This window comes from Solanum dulcamara, chromosome 1 (genome assembly GCF_947179165.1).
Source record: "Solanum dulcamara chromosome 1, daSolDulc1.2, whole genome shotgun sequence".
NCBI classification, from domain to species: domain Eukaryota; kingdom Viridiplantae; phylum Streptophyta; class Magnoliopsida; order Solanales; family Solanaceae; genus Solanum; species Solanum dulcamara.
Genome location: NC_077237.1, coordinates 81,473,890 through 81,495,147, shown reverse-complemented (window position 1 = coordinate 81,495,147; position 21,258 = coordinate 81,473,890). Strand labels below are relative to the sequence as shown.

Here is a 21,258-nt window from a genome sequence, read left to right as displayed (position 1 = left end):
TAGACATAAAATTGTCATCATTAATTTTTTATGCGGTTGAAATAATTCTAATATAATGTACAATATGAGCCGTTAAAATTTGTTGTAAAATATTAATTTAATATTATTCATTATTTAGACTTAACATTGTCATTATTTTTTTTTATGCGGTTGAAGTAAGTCTAATATAATGTACATTATGAGCCGTTAAAATTTGTTGTAAAATATTAATGTAATATTATTCATTATTTAGACTTAACATTGTCATTATTAATTTTTTATTTTAAAATATTTACGTTGTTCTTTAAAAATATTGTACTTAATAATATAATATAGACATATTATTTTATTCTTTTTATATATATTTATTATTAATTAACACGATATTTATATCTATATATCTAAATACAAGCATTTATCTTTCGAAGAGAGCCTAAAAATATTTAAAAAGAGGTTAACATTTTTTAAAATATTTTGTAACCACCTATATAAAATTCTTATCATTTAGATAATATATAATATTTATTTTAATGCCAATTACTATTTTAAAAAAAATATTTTTAGGCTGATCATGAAATTAGATGCAATTATGCAAATATATTAACTTAGAAAAGAAGAAAGAAACGACATGAATATCAAGTCACATCTTCTCTATAAATTCATCATCCAAATTAACAAAAAATCCATACAACCTACATAGTAAGAAATAAACCAAAAAAAATAAAAATTAAGGATGAAGATCATCGTACTCTTTTTATCACTTGCATTTCTTTTCTTGTCTACCGTAGCCACTTGTACCACTGATACACCAAATAAAGAATTTCCAACTATAAAAGACACAGAGGGTAATCCCCTAAACAAAAACTCAAGGTACTTTATAGTTTCGGCTACATGGGGAGCTGGCGGCGGAGGCGTTAAGCTTGCTAATCTCGGAAATCAAGATCAGAACAACTGTCCCACATCGGTGGTGCAATTCCGAAATGACCTTGATGATGGTATTGTCCAATTGCACTCCCTTCGTACTATATCAGTTGTTATGTATACTACTTTCTCCGTCCAATAATATTTGTCCATTATTGATTATTCACTATTCTTAAGAAACTATAAATAGAAGGACCTTTCAAATCATTCCACCTATTATATATATAAAGAGAAAAAGTCAAAATCACTTATTTATTGGAATAGTTATATACTTTTCTCTTTTTTTAATATAGCTGATGGGTTGTGTTAATCACTTGAATATTCTTTTTTAAAAATACAACTTGTATTGAACTTTCATGAGAAGCTTGAAAAAATAAGCTATATATACCAAACTTGTTTTAATTTAGACTATAGCTTCTAAAAAAATCATTTCTTTCATAAACTAATTAAAATCATAAAATACTATTGAATTACGTGATTATGTCAAATATAAAAGCACCATTTAATCATTTTTAATTATATTATGTCATAACAGGTAAAGCAGTCTACATCATACCTAATCATCACAAACATGATATCATTACTGAGAAGTCTACCGTACACATCAAATTCTATCTTGATTCTCCGACTTGTTCTGACTATGCCATGTGGAAGGTCGACAACTTTCCTGAACCCGCGGAGAAATACCCTATAAGCACAGGTCGTTCCAGGAACATGAACGTCCAATTTCAGATTAGGTCACTCAGTGACTCGACGTATAAGCTAGTGTTTTGTCCCCAAGGAAATAAACTTACTTGCCAAAATGTTGGCATTGCTTCCGAAAATGGATTTAACCGTTTGGTTCTCACAGAGAATGCAAAGGCATTTGTGTTCAAAAATGAAAAGAGAATCGGGATGTCAATCGTGTAATCTTCAAAACCTTATGAGACTATTTCAAATTAAATAATGTAAGAGCTATGTAATGCAGGGCCTTAGTGCTTATGCATGCTATGTTTTGTAGATGAAAATAAAATAAAATAAATAAATAATGTATCGTATGACCATGCATGCTTTATTTGTTCCATGTGATACTAGTGTTATATTGCTACATACCTTTTTTGCTTCCTCTATTTTAATGCATGTGAATTCGCTTAACTGGATTCAAAATTTAAAAAATAAATAAAGATATTGTTTGAAAGTTATAATTATAAACACGGCTTATAAAATAATCAATCTGGACATTTTTTCTCATACTTACATAAATTAGAGAATCAGCCACTAGCAACCAAGAATTGATCTCTTCCTTGTGGAGTTATTGTAAATTTGGAGATCTACTAAGGGAGATATTGGCGATTGGAAATGTTTTGAATCGATTCGAGCGGCTGAATAGTTGATGAAGAAGATAACATGGATAACATTTGATTTTGTGTATAAGAGTGTGGATACATTGTTTATATGCCATGTATACAATATAGATACATTATATTGCAATATATAAATATTGTATAGCAATGCATATACATCTCTTATACATATTATACATCATATATATATGATTATATATTGTGCATATAATATAATATAATATATTATATATACATGCGATCATTTAACTAAAAAATAATCTTGTTGCGCGATACATTTGTGTAAGATAACCCAATTATAATGTTGTGTTCAAAATGGCCCAATTGGTAAATAGTCCAATCCAGGATTCTCTTGATGTATTCCAACTAGAGCTTCAATGGATAAATTGCATAATAACCCATCGTTATTCATTGCATTTCAAATTTTGACTCGTATAAAAAATATGAATTATGTATGAAATTCTTCGTTAATCTGTTATTAAGTAGTCCATAACTAACAATATTTTTTATCATTCATCGGGAATCCATCCTTAAATAAGATTAACGGCGGACTTTTATGTTTTAGCAACAAAATTATCTGTCACTAATTCAAAATAATTATTATTTTCAAGGAGGATCAATAGTGCTTCCACTTACCCTACAGCGTAACTCTATCCCTCAACACATTGATTGATGCCAGATGGCAAAGATGGTCAACCTCTTAAGCAAATCTCATTTGAATTGGTGTGTTTCATTATAGATAAAAAAATAGTTGTTGGATGTGCCTAATACAAAAGAACCAGTAAAAAGATCCAAAAACTTTGAAATTAAAAGGCATATGGCCTTTTACTTCTTTCTCAAAGTATTACCAAGTTGAAAAATACAATCAAGATTTCACTCACCTACATCTTTGACTTGCCATTTGTCACTCCCACACTACTAATTTTGTAGTACTACTCTTAACAGCCAAAATTATTATTCAACGTTGAAACACCAACAACTTAAAGAAAAAAGAAGCAAACAGAGGATAATGTTGTTTACATTAATATTATTACTAGAAAAATATATATAATATATATACAATTTGTAGGCAAAGTACTTTTCAAACTTAGTACACTTTCACTTCTCTATGATCTCTTTCCCTTTTTTTCATTTGTCTTTGTCTATCTTAAACTTCTGGTTTGCTTCATGGAACACACATATAATTCACAGAGTTCTTTTTCCTTTTCCTTTGCTTTTGGATTGCAAAGATTGATCTTCCATAAGCAAGTCTAATCATGTCCAAAATTATTGTTGTGCATGCCCTTTTCTTTACCTTATCATTCATTCATTTGTGATATAGCTCTTTTTATTTTCTCTTAGATTCATTATATATATATATATATATATATATATATATATATATATATATATATATATATATATATATTGATATTATATTTTAGCTAGTAAGCCACTTGACTTCAATTTTTATCACATGTGCTTTTTGTAATTGATCCAACTTCAAGCTGCTATACATGAGTAGATCAAGCAAAGAAGGGTTGGGCAGGCCACAAATAAACGCGAAATAGAAGACAACAACAATAATATCCCAAAACCTAGTGTCATAAGTTTTAATAGCATCAAAATAAAAATCTGAATCTGAATACACAGTTTAAGTCTTGGTATGTAGAAAAGACTGTAAATGAAAGATGGACTAGCGGTGATCTGGATCACAAGATCTCACTACTGATCCGATGATGATGAATCTGCGAGAATCAACTACCGTGCTGCGTACCTTGACCAGTATCTACATCAAAAAAAGACACAGAAGAAGGGGTAAGTATAATCCACATGTACTCAGTAGGTCTAACGGACTGAGTATAAGAAACTAATCAAAAACTATCAAATAAACTAAGGAATGCTTCCACCTGCACACAGAAAAGTCTCACTCCGGCTGTGTTGCCACAAATTTATATAGAACGACGTGAATATAGTAAACACATAATTATAGTTCAATATCACAATTAAACAGATAGAACATTTATCACAGGTATCAATGCAATGCAATACACTATGATTGTAACACCCCAAGTATTTCTATACCAAGATTCGAACCATTCTTTTTAGCTGTATAGGGTCGAACTCATCTACTTTTAATTGTATATATGAGTTAACATCAATTTCTAAGTATTTGAAGTGTGTTGGATGTGTTTAGGGGTCATAAGGGATCTCTAACACCAAGCCGATTCCAAAGAACTTTTATCGATTAAGTTTCCGAATAAGTTCATATAAGGGTCAACTTCAAACGATAATATCTCCTAGAATATAACGAATTGGGTGGACCATAACCTATCAAATTAAAGGTATTTGTGTCTTCTTTCCAACTCCACCAAGATTTCAATTGTTGGAATTCGGAGTCAAAAGTGATGACCCTTTTACTACAAACTATCACTGCAAGAATTTCAGGCCTGGGGATATAGTGGCGCCCCGCGCCACTATAGCGCCCGAAACTAGCCTCAGTAGTTTGGGTGCTGCCGCGACGCACCAGCTATCGTGCCTGCAGGGTTTATGCCCATTTTCCAGATTTTAAGGTCATTTTAGTCTTTACTTGTGTTTTAAACCAAAGTGATGTCGTTTTGGGGACTGAATTGACCCTATCTAAAGATCCTAAACCTTCTAACTCTCTCATTTTCTCACAATTAGACTAAAACACTAAATCCTCTCCTCTTAAAGTTCTCCTAAGGGTTTCAAGAAGAAAATCTAGGGTTCCATTCAAGGTTCTTCAAGTCTCCATTACTCTTAAGCTTGCATTTGGGAATTGTTCTCCAAGGTATGTGGGTTTTCATCCATGGGTCCTTCCACCCATGGAGCCCAAAAGTTTTCTCAATCTAGTATTTCCATTCAAAATGATGAAATCTTATGGACTTTTACATGATTACTTGAAATGCATAGATTATGATATATTTGAAGTTTCTTTATATATATTGATGGATATTGACTCTTAATTTCAAGTGATGAGTTTTTATGAATTTTCATACTATGATTCCAAATATATAGATTCTTGAATATTTGAAGTTTATTTATCTATATTGACTTATGTTGATTCTTATTTATATGAAATGGATGGTTTGTCAAGGTTTTTATATAGAGGTTTGGAAGGTAGTTTTAAAGTGCATGTGGTGGGTTATTTTTAAGATGTTTGATTTGATGTGTTTATATCACTCTCATGCATACAAGTATTCTTTAAATGTATTTGAAGGTCTTTATGAAATGAACCCACCTAGTTCCTATGATAAAGTAAAATTGAAATGAAGTTTGACTCTAAATGAAAGTTTATGAAGCAAATGTCTATGTTTAAGGGAGTCTTGTGTAATGATTGAATGATGATGAAAGGACTTTTAGCCAAAGAAAGGATTCAATGTGAAAAGGAAAATTCTCACATATTTGAATCAAATAAAATGTTTTAATGAGCCATTCCACCGATGATGATTTAATGTCTAAGGTTATACAATGCTTATGTTATTATGATACTTAAATATTATTCTGCTGAGAGCTTACCTAGCACCGAGCTGGACTAGAGGCGAATACCCACATCCTAAAACTACGTGCCACCATAGGTATAAAGGAGATAAAGGCGAATACCCAATCTCTAAGAGGCGAGTACCCAAAATATCAAGGCTTAGTGGTGAGTATCCGAGTCTAAGAACTAGAGGTGAGTACCCGGTTTACACAATAGCTTAGTGGATCCACTTAGGCATATAGGAGTCTACATTGGCAAGTAATCTCTCATTTTCCTCTAATGTAGGGGTAACATCGGGACTCCATGTTATTGCTCACATGGTTTATGTCAGTTAACGGACGCTCTCACAAAAGTACAAGGTCCCTTTTTTAATGTTTTAAATATTTCATATGATGTCTACTATATCTATCACAAAGTAAAGTATATTCTCTCACAAAGCTAAAGATTTCTTTCAAAAGGCTTATGGTATACTTATTTACGATTCATGATACTTTACAAGCATATGGTTTCTTATGATGACTCATGAGTACCTCTAAAATGTTTAAGTTTCTTTTATGATACATAATGGCATCTATTTTTCATTGACTAAGCTTCATAACTCTAAATGGTATTTCAAATGAATACCAGGTTCTAGCATGGTCCATTGTATCACTTTATTGTATAATGATATATTGCATTGCATACTCACATACCTAGTACATTCAAAGTACTAACGCATACTTTTGTCTATATGATATCACCATGTAGGGACCAGTGCTCCTTCTTGATCTCCTCCATGTGGCTAGCTCGGATCAGTTTGAAGATTGCTTGTGGTGAGTTCCCATAGTTCGGGAACAATACCCATTTTATTCTAAGCTTATTTTATGTATAATAGTAAGACTTTTATTAAGGCATTTCTTTACACTTATTTTAAAGGTGAGCTAGGGACATGTCTTAGCCCCCGCCAAGTCTATTAGTAGAGGTATGTTTGGACAAAGATGGAAAATGTTTTTTTTATTTCCGCTTATTATTGTTTATTATTACCAATGAAATGCTTAATGAATTCTAAGAGGCTTGGGTGATCTACCTCCGGGTGTCTCATTCGCCGTGTCACGTCTAGGCTCTAGACTCGGGTCGTAACATTTGTGATGACCCTATTTTTAGGGCCCACATATTCAGGTATTGTCTAAGCCAGGGTCAGCCAGTTCACACCTTAGTCCTTCTTCACGCTGCAGCGCTATGGGATATCGAACTCGGAACCTCTGTATCACGCTCCGGGAGGGTACCCTAGGCGCGACCGGTACTCGAAAGCCATTTCTGGCCTTCAAGCGAACCACCTGGTCCAGTCACACCTTTATTCATTCACATTCTCTCAGCGGAAGACTCATTCATAGGCATACTGTTCATGTTATAGGGGCCGAAGGCCAAACACTATCAAATCGACAGACAAGTAAAATAAAACTATTCGAAATAACAATCCAACCTTCTCACACTCTGGTCTATGAAGCCTCTATCAACAATCTAGGAGGTGCCAATGATAAGCCCATGGATACCATCCATCAAAATAAAGAAAATAAAACAAAGCTATAAAAAAGATCTCGGTATCCTCCGGAAACTAGGAGGACTCACCCACTAGCTGGGAGTGAGTAGATCTTCAACAGTGCACCGTTTGATGATCTCTAGTACCTATTTCTGCATCATGAAACAATGTAGGCTAAATGGCATCAATACATGGAATGTATGAGTATGTAAAATGGCTGAATAATATAGCATCAAAAAAGGGTCAAACCAACTCAGAAATCTCAACTCAGAAAGAAGAAAATAACTCAATCAAGTGTCCTAAGTCTAACGAGAAATGGTTTAGACGGGGCCAAATCACATGCCACTCAACTCAATCCGACTCAGAGTACTATCAAGACCTACATGGGAGTTTCTCTTATCCGAAAACCATCACTTATGAGACAGTGATAGTACAATAAGCCGACGTTGTTGCCATGTCCATTCATACCTTGCCAAGGTATGAACGAGTCAACCAATCATGGATTCCATCGATCAGTCAAGTCTTATTATTTTAGGACAATAAAATGGGAAACATCTGACTTTAACGGTTCGATCCCAAGGGAAGCATCCGACTTTAACGGTTCCATCCCTCCCTATGTTGGTGGCGTAGTTTATGGGGTTCGAGTATGGACAATACTCTTACCTAATTCGGTGCTCAATACTCCTCCCATGACTCCATGCTCATAAAACTCCATCCAATCAACTCAAACACGTCATCAAGGCTAGTCTTATTTAGAACCTTGCCAACATCATCAACTCTATCCTCAAATCAACTCAATCAAGTGTAACTTAGATATGCATTTATGACAACCTACAAACATATTCAACCATTCCTCTTCTTATTTATCACGTCCTTAGGACTCATCAAAACTCCAAGGTTTTAAATCAACAATTCAAGAATAAACAACATATGTAAGAAAATTGACATTCTTTATCATAATTAACATGAAGCACATCACTTTCTTGACTCCACAACATCAACATAATAAAAATTAGGGTAATAGATGAAAAGGACCTATTTGGACCTAACTCTACCAATAAACTTCATTCTTATAGACAATAAATCTCAAAGAAGATATAGGGCACATGGGTGGAATCAACCCAAGCTTTGTGTAGCCTTACATACCTTAGAATAGATTCTGAAGAAATCTTGTTGTTGGGTCTTTAATGGAAAACATGAAATCTTAAAGCTCTTGAAGGCACTCTTTGTTGGAGAAGGATTTGGAGAAGAAAAAGAAGAAGAAGAGAGGGAAATGTTATGGCTTTTAGAGAGAGAGAGAGAGGGATTGAAAATGGTCCCCAAAACATCCCAAGGCAGATACATATATAATTTGGGAAAATTCCCAAATTTCCCTTTCTCCAAAAATCTGAAAAACAGGCTAAAAAGCCACTGGCGCGATAGTGGAGCATCGCGTCAATGCGGTGCCAAGTCGAATAGGCTTACAACCTGCACATCTTCTAGTGGCGCGTCACGCCAAGGACCAAACTACTAAGGCTATTTTATGGCGCGATAGTGGTGCGTCGCGCCCTTACAGCGCCAAGCCCAAGTTTTCTGAGTTCTGGAAAATAGGCTTGAAAACCCTGCACATCTTGTAGTGGGGCATCGCGCCAAGGACCAAACTACTAAGGCATGTTTCTGGCGCAATAGTGGCGCATCGCGCCACTGTGGCGCCAAGCCCAGATTTCCAGCAGTTGCAACCCAGGCCTGAAATTCCTACCATGCTAGTTCGTCTTAGGATAGTCATAACTTTTGACTCTGAACTCCAAAAATTACGATCTTGGTGGCGTTGGAAAGATGACTCGAAGACCTTTAATTTAATAGGTCATTGATCACCTAGATCATCATCTTTCAAAAGATAAGGTCGTTAGAAGTCAACCCCTTACACGAACTCATTCTAAAACTTAGCCACGATGAATTCTTGGACTTAGCTTGGTCCTAGGGGTCCTTCATGACCCCACATCACTTCTAACACTCTTCAATTACTTGAGAGCTCATCCTAACTCATGCACACACTTCACAATAGTCGAGTTCGATCCTATACGTATACGAAGAAGGGTTCGAATCCTAGTGAAGAATTTTAGGGGGTGTTACACTCTGGCTCCTTTACATCTACCTTAAGGGGATCGTCTTTAACCAATTGGGCTGATGATATAATGATATGATGGTATGGTGTGGTCAAGGCTGTCACACAACCTGTCGTATACACTTACTGAGTTGTACTACCAAGCAGGACCCATAGGGATCTCGCAGATCATATACCTTATCACAATCTTAATATATCAACTACCTCGCCACCAAACTCATGGACAATGACTCATGATACTAATGTTTCATTTGCTTGCCATCTATCTCGTGGTCAAGGATAAAAAAGATGTCACATTTTCTTTCTCCAAAGGATTTCCACAATCTTCAACTTCCCAATGATCATTGATACTATAAATGGGGATGGGTACAATCATAATATATATATATTATAAGGCATAGAGATAATATTTAACTCAATATATAGTACAAGGTTCAAAGTTCTCATAACTTAAGCAAAACATGATATTCACCCTAACGACAATAATGGGAAGGAATTACGTTTAATTAAGTGTTTACCCCTTTCTCAACAATATCTCAATACTCAGGCATACTCAAATCCCTCAACTCAACCCTTGGGTAGGCATTAAAAATCAAATAACCCCTTTACATCTCCACATAGTTAAGTCATAGATTGCACAGTCTCAATCACAGATAAAATATCACATAAGGCCCCCACACGGACTACACAGCACATATAAGCCCCCACACGGGCATCACATAATCAATTATCAATCCCAAACTACACTAAAACCCTATCCCAAAGTCTATGTCACAATCCAAAAATTGAAGTCATGATGACACACATTCCAAAACCCAACCTGATGTGTAAGCCTAAAAGTAAAACTCATACGAGACTCCCAAAGGGAAAGTCATGCCACGATTTAAATTAAAAGAAAGAGAATGAAGAAATTATCCCAAAACTTGGTGTCATAAGTATAAAGAGCATCTAACACAAGGTTCGAGTATGAGATACAACATAAGTTTCTGAATGATACAAAAAACTGAGAAATAAAGATAGACTAATGACGATCCAAATTCCAAGACCTCACCACTAATATGAGAATACATAATCTGTTAGAATATCAACTGTCATGTGAGGTACCCTAACTAGTATTTGCATCAAAAAGGGATATAGAAGTAAGGTGAGTACAATTTATATGTACTCAGTAGGTTTTAGCCGACTGAGTATAAGAAATTAATAAAACCTATGAAATAAACTACGGAATACTTCCGCCTGCATCAGAAAAGTCCCACTTCGGCATCGGTGCCGCCAGTTTATATATTTATGGTGCGAGTAAAATAAACTCATAACAATAACTCATAATTATAATTAACCAGATAATTCCAACAGTACAACTATTAATGCAATGCAATGCAATATGATGATGCAATGATGTGGCAGTACAGTGGAATCAAGACTGTCGCACAGCCTGTCGGATACACCTGTCGAGTTGTGCTACCAAGCAGGACCCATGGGGGTCTCACAGACCATATACCTCAATCACAATATCTCATTATCCTTGCCACCTCCTCGTGTTCAAGGGATCACAATGCATCCACTACCCTGTCTTAAAACGGCCTCGGTCAGGAACTCAAGATACAAAGGTTTAAAGGTGTTTCATTTTCTTTCTCAAAAAGAATTTTCATATTTCTCAACTTTCCATGTTTCATGATATGATAAATAAGGATGAATGCATCAAAACACATATGACATGGAAGTAATATTTAACTCACTTATGGAAAAGGTTCAAAGTTCTCAAAACTTAATCTACACATGATATTCACCCTCAATAAATAGTAATGGAAAGGAAATACTTCCATTTAAATATTCACCCCTTTCTCAATAATATTTTAATACTCAAGTATTCTCGAAACCCCAACTCAACCTCTCAGGCAAGCATCATAAGTTAAATAATATATTTAAGCCTCTCTCTTAGGCAAATCATAAATCACATGTTCGCAAAGCAAATAAGAGAACAAATAAGGCCCCATACGAGTTATGTAATACAAATAAATCCCCACATGGCAACACATTAATAAATAAGCCCCCATGCGGGCATCACAATCTACTACCCCATCTCAAAGTCTATAACATATAAATGACTAATTACCCTATCTCAATCTCAAAGAAGGATAGTCAAACCTACCTCAATTGCTGAAACCACACTCGAACACCTCCACTGGATAAGCAACTCTCGAATTCAATGCTCGAACTGACAAACCACTATCAACAATAAAATATACACATCACAAGGAGTCCAATGACACCCATATTGATAGGTTTCAAAATCGAGAGTAAAATGGTCCAAAAATTAACTATTTCCAAAAAGGGTCAAATCTGGAAATTTATTGGAAAATCACATTATACTAGTAATAAGAGATTCATGGTTGAAAAACCCATAAAAATAGAGCTCAAAACGAGTTAGAAATCTCTTTTTTCCTTAAATTTGGATTAGGAAAGAAACAAAGATTTTGGGGGTTTGAAACTAAAATTTATGAGTTAAAATCATTAAATAATTAATGAAAAAGGAAGGTTTTAGGTCAAAAATCACTTACCCAATATTTTGCCTCAAAAATCTCTTCTCAAATTGCCTTAAAGAGTTCAAGAACTCAAGCAAATGGTGAAAAATGTTGAAATGGGAAGAAAGGGGTATTTTCTGCCCAAAAATATTACTGTTCACGTGTGTTACTGCTCACGGTGTTAGTGTTCACGCGTATTGACTGCACAAATTTTCGAAAATAACCCTCAAGGTCATTACAGTCTACAACATAGAATTTGACTAATTACCCCAACTCAGCACCAAGAAAGATAGCCAAACCTACCTTAATTGCCGAACTGCACTAGAAAGCTCTACCGGACGAACGACCTTTGAATTCGATGCCCGAAAGGATAATCCACTATCAAGAATGAAACAGAAGATTCATAAGGAGTTCAATGACACCCATACTGATAGGTTTCGAAACCTGGGGTAAAACAGTCCAAAAATTGATTAATCTCAAAAGGGTCAAATCTGAAATTTAATTGAAAAATAACGTTCTACTCATATTAAGGAACTCATGGTTGAAAAACCCATAAAAACAGAGTTCAAAACGAGTTGGAAATTACCAATTCCCATATATTTGGCTTAGGGAAGAACAAGAGGTTTTGGAGTCTGAAACAAAAATTTAGGAGTTAAAATCGTCAAATAATTAATGAAAAAGGAAGGTTTTAGGTTAAAAATCACTTACTCAATGATTTTACTCGAACACCTCTTCTCAAAATCGCACCAAGAAACTCAAGAACTCAAAAATGGTTAAAAATGGGATTTCTCCCGAAGTTAAAGACTGTTCAGGTCATTTTTACACATTGCGAGTCATTAAATGTAACAACCCCTAAAATATTATTGATCCATGGATCCTTTCATTAATGAAGTCCAAATGAATTATCAAAGTTTTCTATTTAATTCAAGCATGAAACTTTATGAATTTTCATATCATGATTCCAAATGCATAGATTATTAAATATTTGAAGTTTAATCACCTATCTTATGTTGATGTGACCTTCTCTCATTGTTTCGAGTCTTTTGATATATCATTCACTAAAAATAATTCACATCTACGATAGGTCGAATTTTAAAATTTAAGCTTTGAAGTTCTTCAATGCAAATTTCAGTGGATATCAACTCAAATTTTGGATATGTTAAATTTCAAAAGTGTTATAATTATACAAATGCTATAATATATTTATAAATTCATGACTCTAAATATTTTTCTTTTGTTTCTTAAGTTTTGTGTTGAATCAAACTATATCAAATAAAATGAAATCACGAAAGTACCATAAAAGGTTTATTAGTATTATTGGAAAACTTATATTTTATGTTAAATAAATGCAGGCAAGATGCGAATGAGGAAGAATGGCAAGATTAATACGTGGATCCTCTTCGCGTTCAGAAGTATATGTCTAATCCCAATTTAATATATCCTAGTTTAAAAGTTAATTTATGCATGTGATTTCTTATTAAAAATAATTATCATAATGTGAAAATATTTAGTTTGTGTAATTGTTCAAAAACACATAGTAACAAATTTCATTATTTTATATTTTTCATAAAATAAATGCAGAGAGAAGACATCGAGAAAGAAAGCATGGAGACAACTTTTCAATATCTAACTGCTCCACCGAGTACCTATGCAACAAGATATCCAGAAAGGGCATAAGCATATACTTTCTCTATTTCATTTTATATGAAACAAATGACACATAATTCCCTTCATTACTATGTGTTTAGACAAAAAAAATTGTCTAAATATTGTTATTAAAAAAAACTTGAACTAAATATTGTAGTTAATAGTTTATTGCATATTTTTCATTCTTTCTTTCTTTTGTAGCAACCAATGAAAATCATCAGATTCAATATGCTCAGTCCCCATTAAATTCATTTATGTTGAATTAACCTGACATATATTCTGCTTCAAGATATTAAATCTTCTCTCTCACACATACATACACATGTGATAATCTATATTCAATTTTTATAACAAGGGTAAATTTTAGCGGAGTTAACGCTAAGCTGGAAGATTGGAGATGCACCTTGAAGTCTATGGGGTTTAAGCTGAGTAGGACCAAGACAGAGTACCTAGAGTGCAAGTTCAGTGAGACACCTCAAGAGGTTGGCGCGGAAGTTAGGCTCGGGGACCAAGCCATCCAAAAGAGAAGTAGTTTTAAGTACCTGGGTTCTATCATGCAAGACAGCGGAGAGATCGACGAGGATGTCACACACCGTATTGGGGCAGGATGGATGAAATGGAGGCTTGCCTCCGGTGTGTTATGTGACAAGAAGGTGCCACCAAAACTTAAGGGCAAGTTCTACAAAGTGGTCGTTAGACCAGCTATGTTATATGGGGCAGAGTGTTGGCCAGTTAAGGTCTCCCACGTGCAAAAGATGAAGGTTGCCGAGATGAGAATGTTGAGATGGATGTGTGGCCATACCAGGAGTGACAAGATTAGAAATGAGGCTATTCGAGAAAAGGTAGGAGTGGCCTCGGTGGAAGACAAGATGCGGGAAACGCGACTGAGATGGTTTGGACATGTGAAGAGGAGAGTCCCAGATGCACCAGTGCGGAGATGTGAGAGGCTGGCCATGGATGGTTTCAGAAGAGGTAGGGGTAGGCCGAAGAAATATTGGGGAGAGGTGATCAGACAGGACATGGCACATTTACGACTTACCGAGGACATGACCCTAGATAAGAGGGTGTGGAGGACACACATTAGGGTAGAAGGCTAGTACATAGTGGTTTTATTCTCCCTTATTCGTAGGCGTACTAACGCACTATGATTCTTTGTACTCTGATGTATGTTATTTATGGTATTTATGTTATTATCCAATAATAATATCTACTGTTTTTTTTTGTGCTTTGATTATACTATTGTTTGGACCATTTTCGTTGTTTACTTATTTACTCTAATATTCTTGTCTGACCTTTTTCTATGCTTTTATTGAGCCGAGGGTCTTTCGGAAACAGTCGTCCTACATTAGTAGGAGTCAGGTCTGCGTACACTCTACCCTCCCCAGACCCCACAGTGTGGGATTTCACTGGGTTGTTGTTGTTGTTGTATAACAAGGGTAAATTTTACAAATAACTACTTTTAAGGCCTTTGTAATTAAAAAACATTTATTATTATAAAGTTTCAAATTCACAAGTGAAACTCCAACATATTACCATGGAGCTTCAACTGTGAACTTAGAACTTCATGCTAATGACTATTTTTCTAAAACATGATCAAAACATGGTCAACTAATATTATTTATATGAATAACTAATACATATTTTTTTCTCTCATGTCAAGGCCTATGTCTGACCCTGCTTTTGCTCTCTCATTCGGACAAAATTTACCTTGGGGTATCATCTTTTTTTCTAAATCATTTTATTTATAATATAAAGCTTTAAAGTTGTACTCAAGTGACTAATATTGCCCTTTAATTAATAATGCTAATTCATCATTGCTAATGTTGCTTTTATCATTTCTCTATTAGTCGGGATACAATCTAGACTCTAACAGGGCTGCCATTCCTTTAAGAGGATCTATGAGAAATCGTAGTGCGAGGGTACGCTGGTCAATTTTTTTTAATTATTATTTAATATTTACACAAATAAATTAGAATGACAACAATACCAAAAAAAGATTTGTTAGCAATATTGGGAAACTTACATTTTATGTTAAATATATATAGGGAAGGTACATGCGAGGAAGAATGCCACCAATACAAGTATCCTCTCGGTATTTAGGAGTATATGTCTAATCCCTAATTTATGTTCCTAGATTAAAAGTTAATTTACGCAAGAAATTTCTTTTTAAAAATAATTATCATAATGTGAAAATATTTACTTTGTGTAATTGTTCAAAAAAGCGTAGTAATATTTTCTATTATTTATAATGTTTTTATCAAATGAATGCAGAGAGAAGCCATTGGAAGAGAAAACATGGAGGCAAATCATCAACATCCAAGTGCTCCAATGAGTACCTCCACAATGAGAGCTTCACATTTAACGTAATCATATATTTCTTTCTGTTTTATTTTATATGTTATTATTTTTCTATCAGTTGGTCTCAAAATTTGAGGGAGTGCTTAAACTATGCTTTATTTTATTTTTAATGTGTTAAAATGCAAAATTGGTGGTGCAGATCAATTCGTAACAATTTGTATGATCCAAGTTATGCTGAGATTGGTCTACCAGTGGATCCTTTCTTGCGCCTTCTGGTATTGAATCCAAATTTCGGTAAGCAATTTTTATTCACGTATATAATTTCATTTCACACATGCATATGCTTGTGCGCACATATGTATATATAATATCTTCTTTTTTGTTGTTGTTGATATGTTAATATATTTTTTTCATTTAATTTTCAGGCAATAGTAGAAACAACAATTGAGGAATGAATTGAGCTGGCTAGAGATTTGAAGATTCATTCTGCAAAATATTAGGACAAAGGCCAACTTATGATGCTATCCTTTTATTTTCTGTTATGTTATTTCTTTTAATTACTCTGTGGGAAGTGAGGAGACTGAGTAGACTTATTTTTTTTTGGTTGACATTTTCTGGAATAGTTGTTTAATAACTATTTGTTTTTTCTCGAAACTCATGAATCTTTTAGACTCTAGTTTAAAGATTCTTTTTGAGCAAACTGAAATTTTATGAGAAGACATGTTAGAATAATCTTGATCTTAACTTTCTTAAATTATTACAAACATTAAATGATAGTCTACTATTTATAGTTATTTGTCATGTGTAGGAGTGGCAAAATGGTTAAAATTTGTAGTTATTTCTCTGATTCAATTTATTTTAAATGATTGGATATCCGATTATGTCAAAAGTGAGTCAAATATGAATCGATTCATATTATTCATCATAAATTTGAATTACCCATTGATATCTACCAACCACACTATTCTTAAAGTATGTAAGGTTGTATGAACCTCAAAAAAGTATATTTATGAAGGATGTGTTTGGTATGATTTTCAAATCTATCACGTTTAGTTGTCTTAAATATTTTGAAAAATATTTTTCAAATGAACTTATTTTCCTTAGATTTCAGAAAAAATGAATTTCCTACTTAAAGTAAGAAAAATATTTTTCAAAACTCTCTTTCAATCTCACCACCTTAACGGGTGTCGACTTGGGATTCCATTTCTTCCCAACCCCGACCAAGATTCTGGACCCAACTCCCGATCTCAGCCCAAATTCGACACATGACTCTCAACCTCGACTTGAAATACGACTCCCAACCCAGACTCGAGAACTGACCCCATACATAGTCCCGACCTTAGATCCAGACCAAGACTCAATTAGGGACCCAACGCCTGACCCCAACACTAGGCGTGGGACCTAATTCCTGACCCCAATACATATCCCGACCCCAATACAAATCCCGACCATAACCTAGGATTGACTCCTGTCCTTGGACCCAAACCTAGACCTGACCATAAAACTCGAAACCCTAAAAAAATAAGATAGGATGCAAAGCACAAAAAAAGGACATATGTAAGAGATGTTGTAACAACCCCTAAAATGATGTATGTCGGTATTTTAATTCTCGACGAAAATAATACAGTCTCTGTATTTTGGGCATAACTTTTCATAGCTTGGTCCAAATTAGGTGATTCAAATTTCTGGATAACCACAACATCCTTACCTACAACTTTCATGAGAACATATCTTAAGATTCGGAGTATAATTAGGTCAAATAAATTAATCTTTGCAAGATATAGTATTGTAACGGAATTAAGTGTTTATAGAAGGAAATTCATATCTCACTGTAGGTTACTCCAAATTGGTTGATTCTTGAACGATATGAAACTAGACTTCCATATCTACAATTCTTATGAAGACACCAAATCCTAATAAGGAACTTATCTTATTCAAACGCAGCTTCGAAAAAGAGTATTTTGTTAAAAAGAACTCATCTTACCTACCATGGAAAGATCTAGATACATTTGACATCACTCATGACATAAATTGTCCTCCATTTAACATCATACATGACATCAATATATTTCATTAAATTTTCAGATTTTTCTTTATAATTATTTTATTTATTGTTAGGTCCCTCTTTCCCACCTATAAACACCCACCTTATTTCCTCATTTTATTCATCAAGTTTTCTTAAGCAACTCTTCTCTCTATATACTTCTTCTCAAATATAGTTTTAGTTTTAGTAGTATAAAAATACTACTTCGGTGATTCTTATACTCCGAGTAGTACACAAAACGCTCCGGCGAGAAGAAAAGACTAGGGGTCCAAAAGTGTTCTAATTCTGAGTAAAGCTTCGGATTTAAGATATGTAAGGCTTTCATAGCATTGGATTGAGTTCGTCCATGCGCCCAATATTTAAATTTATTATAATTGAGTTATATTTGAGTTTTATCCAAATCTTGAATTCTAAATGAATTAATTCTTCTTCTATTGAGTTTGATATATTTATGCATTAATATTATTATTATTGTTATCTCTCATATTATTGGAATTATTGTTCATGGCTACTTTCCCATGAATTCTAATTAATTTGATGTTCATGAATATTTTTACATGTGTTTTGAGTAAAGATATTGGTTTTTTATTATTTTCATTGATAAAAAGAAAGTTATATGAATTAATACTATATATGTATTTTATTGAGTTTTGAAGAGCAAAAAGAGTTGAGTTTGAATGAATTTGAGCAAATGATATTTTGAGCAAGATGTTTTGATGAGATGTAAATGATGTTTTTGGAAGTATAATGATTGATGAACATGAAATGAGATGAGTTTGATGATTTAAATTAAAATCCAATGAGACTAGATGATGAGTTTAATATGAGCACATATTTTGGGAGTAGTATTGAGCACCGAGTTGGGTAAGAGTTTAATTGACTCAAACTCCAGAACTACGTAGCCAGCGTAGGATGGAGGCTATGCCTCTTAAGTCCCAAAAAGAGGACTTTGATGAGTGGATCCAAGATGGTGATGTCCTTTACCCTGGTAAGGTATTGGATGGATGTGGCAACGACATCGCTTCATTGTATCATCGCTAGCTCATGAGTGATGGTTGTCGGTTAGAGAAACTCCCAACTGAGTAAGCATTGCTTATTACTATTATTTTTATTATTATATTTTAAACTTGCATTACATATTCATGTTGAGATGATGTTGAGTTCTGAGCTGAGTTTTACTGAGAGGAGTTTCTTGATATCTGTCATTACCTTCCTGCCATTTTACATACTCGTACATTCCACGTACTGACGCCATTCGACATGCATCATTTTATGATGCAGATACAGGTGTTAGAGATCCTCAACAGACGCATCGTTGAAGATCATTTCTTTTCGGCTATTTGGTGAGTCATTCTTGTATTCGAATGAACTCCTTATCCTTTTATTATTGTTGAATATGATGTTTCTTTGAGGTAGCCATGGACATGTCATTGGCACCATCTAAGAGTATTAGAGGCTTTATAGACAAAGTCTGATGATGTAATCGGAGTAGTTCTCCTTAGAAACTACTTCTTCTAAGAATTATCTATTTTTCCTTTGATTATGACAAGCCCACATTAGTATTCTTAAGTCTTCCGCTGATGAATAAATAAGAAATGAGACCAAGTGGTTCTCTCAGAAGCCAGAAATGGTTTTTGAGTGCCGGCCACGCCTAGAGTACCCTCTCGGAGCGTGACAGACGTACAGAACACAATGAACTCGAATGAGATAGATTTAGTTGTTTCCTTTCGAATAATTAAATTGCTTTAGTATTTTAAAATGGATGCGACGACACGGAGGCGGCTTTTAGGAGTTGACACCAAAAGAATATTTTGTCCGACAAACTTTTTAAATTAAAGAGACGAAACTCACACTTCTAATAATTTAATTATAAAATTTTAAAAAATAATTTAAATATATGTTTGATGCTTATCTCTCATTATATTATTTATTGTAACAATAAGTTATTGTATGTTATAGTCAAGAACTGGTATAATAGTTATGAAAGAAAACACTAGAATAAATATCTGAATTAAAAATTAATGCAGATAATTAAATTTTATTGGTGATGTTCAGAATATGTATCTTTCATGCTAAAGTTAAAATAGACAAACTAACAATCTATCAATAATTCAATATTATCATAAAATATTGATTAAATTTACCCTTAATGACGTTTAATTTTCAAACACCAAAATTAATTGAAAAATGGATCTGAGGACAAGGAGGTGGTGAATTTTTTCGTAATAACAAAATCAATCAACCAATCAACATAGGCTATGGTACAGTAATAGAATTATTTTATTATAATTAATTAAAAATTTTGAATTTGAGCTCTGAATATGTAGAAAATTTTGTTAGAAACGTTACTTTCAAATAGACATTGTAATGCACGATTCAAATTTAATCGAAGGCTCCAATATGAATTCCGAATATTAAGTGGGAAACAAAACAAATAATCAATCAATCCAACCTAATATTTAAAAAAATCCACTCATTAGGCACGAGATTTCTCAATTGATCATTCAAATTAAAAATTTATACGACCTCTTTTTATTGGTTAAAAAAATTGTAACACCTTAGTAATATTTATTCGATAACTATTTTCTTTCATCAAATAATCTTTTTTAGTCGGTAAAGTATTCTCTTATTTACATGAGAATTTACTCAAAAATATTTAGTCAATAAATAAAAAACTTTAATAAGAGATAAGTGTCAAAAACACACCTAAATTGTTTCTCTATTTTGAGTTTCATACCTAAAATATTAGGAGTGTGAGTTTCATACCTAAACTATCACTTATTAGTTTGAGAAACACAACTCTTTCTTTTATTCCACTCTCACTAGTGTACTATACTTCCTCTTTTATTTTAAAAAATTTATCAAATCACACTCTACGTGTACAAAATATTCCACTTTGACAAAAATTAAATAAATTATTATAAGTTAAAATTAAAGATTAAAGTATTACTATCCCCGTCCAAAAAAGTAGTTATTATAAAATAAAATATAAAATATAATTTTTATTGCACTCCACCACTTTCTCTCACCATAACCCCCCCCCCTCCACCCCCCATTATTTTAGTTTTATTTTAAATATTTTTAAATTTCTTTTATAATTTATTTTAAATTAATCTTACTTCATCCCAACCCCCGCCCCCGCCCCCTCCCCCTTCAAATAATAATTTAGATATTATTTTATTTTTTTTAAAAAAAATCTACCCCTCCCCATCTAACCCTCCGCTTTCAAAAAAAATCTCATTTTGTGTAAGAGATATAAGTATGATTTTAAGAAAATAGTTTTTACTTGCCGCAAGACTTTTTTTAAAATATAATTTTTATTTCTGTTATATTTAGTAAGCAAGTAGAAAACATATTTTCCTAAAAATATATGTACATAGTGCGGAGGTAAAGGAGCCTG

At 33.5% G+C, this 21,258-nt stretch overlaps 1 protein-coding gene across 1 annotated transcript; it reads left to right on the top strand.

The window, feature by feature from the left end:
• The first annotated feature begins 651 nt into the window (after positions 1-651).
• Positions 652-1,968, top strand: LOC129889548 (latex serine proteinase inhibitor-like). Its single transcript, XM_055964908.1, has 2 exons — positions 652-974; positions 1,436-1,968. The coding sequence occupies exons 1-2, from the start codon at positions 713-715 to the stop codon at positions 1,807-1,809; spliced, it is 636 nt and encodes a 211-aa protein (XP_055820883.1). The 5' UTR covers positions 652-712; the 3' UTR covers positions 1,810-1,968.
• Positions 1,969-21,258: the final 19,290 nt, after the last annotated feature.

Excerpts from the sequence above, each read along its gene's own strand:
- LOC129889548 (XM_055964908.1), top strand. The coding sequence starts at position 713 with ATGAAGATCATCGTACTCTTTTTATCACTTGCATTTCTTTTCTTGTCT. Across the intron at positions 975-1,435 it reads CCGAAATGACCTTGATGATG|GTAAAGCAGTCTACATCATA; the intron begins GTATTGTCCAAT and ends ATGTCATAACAG.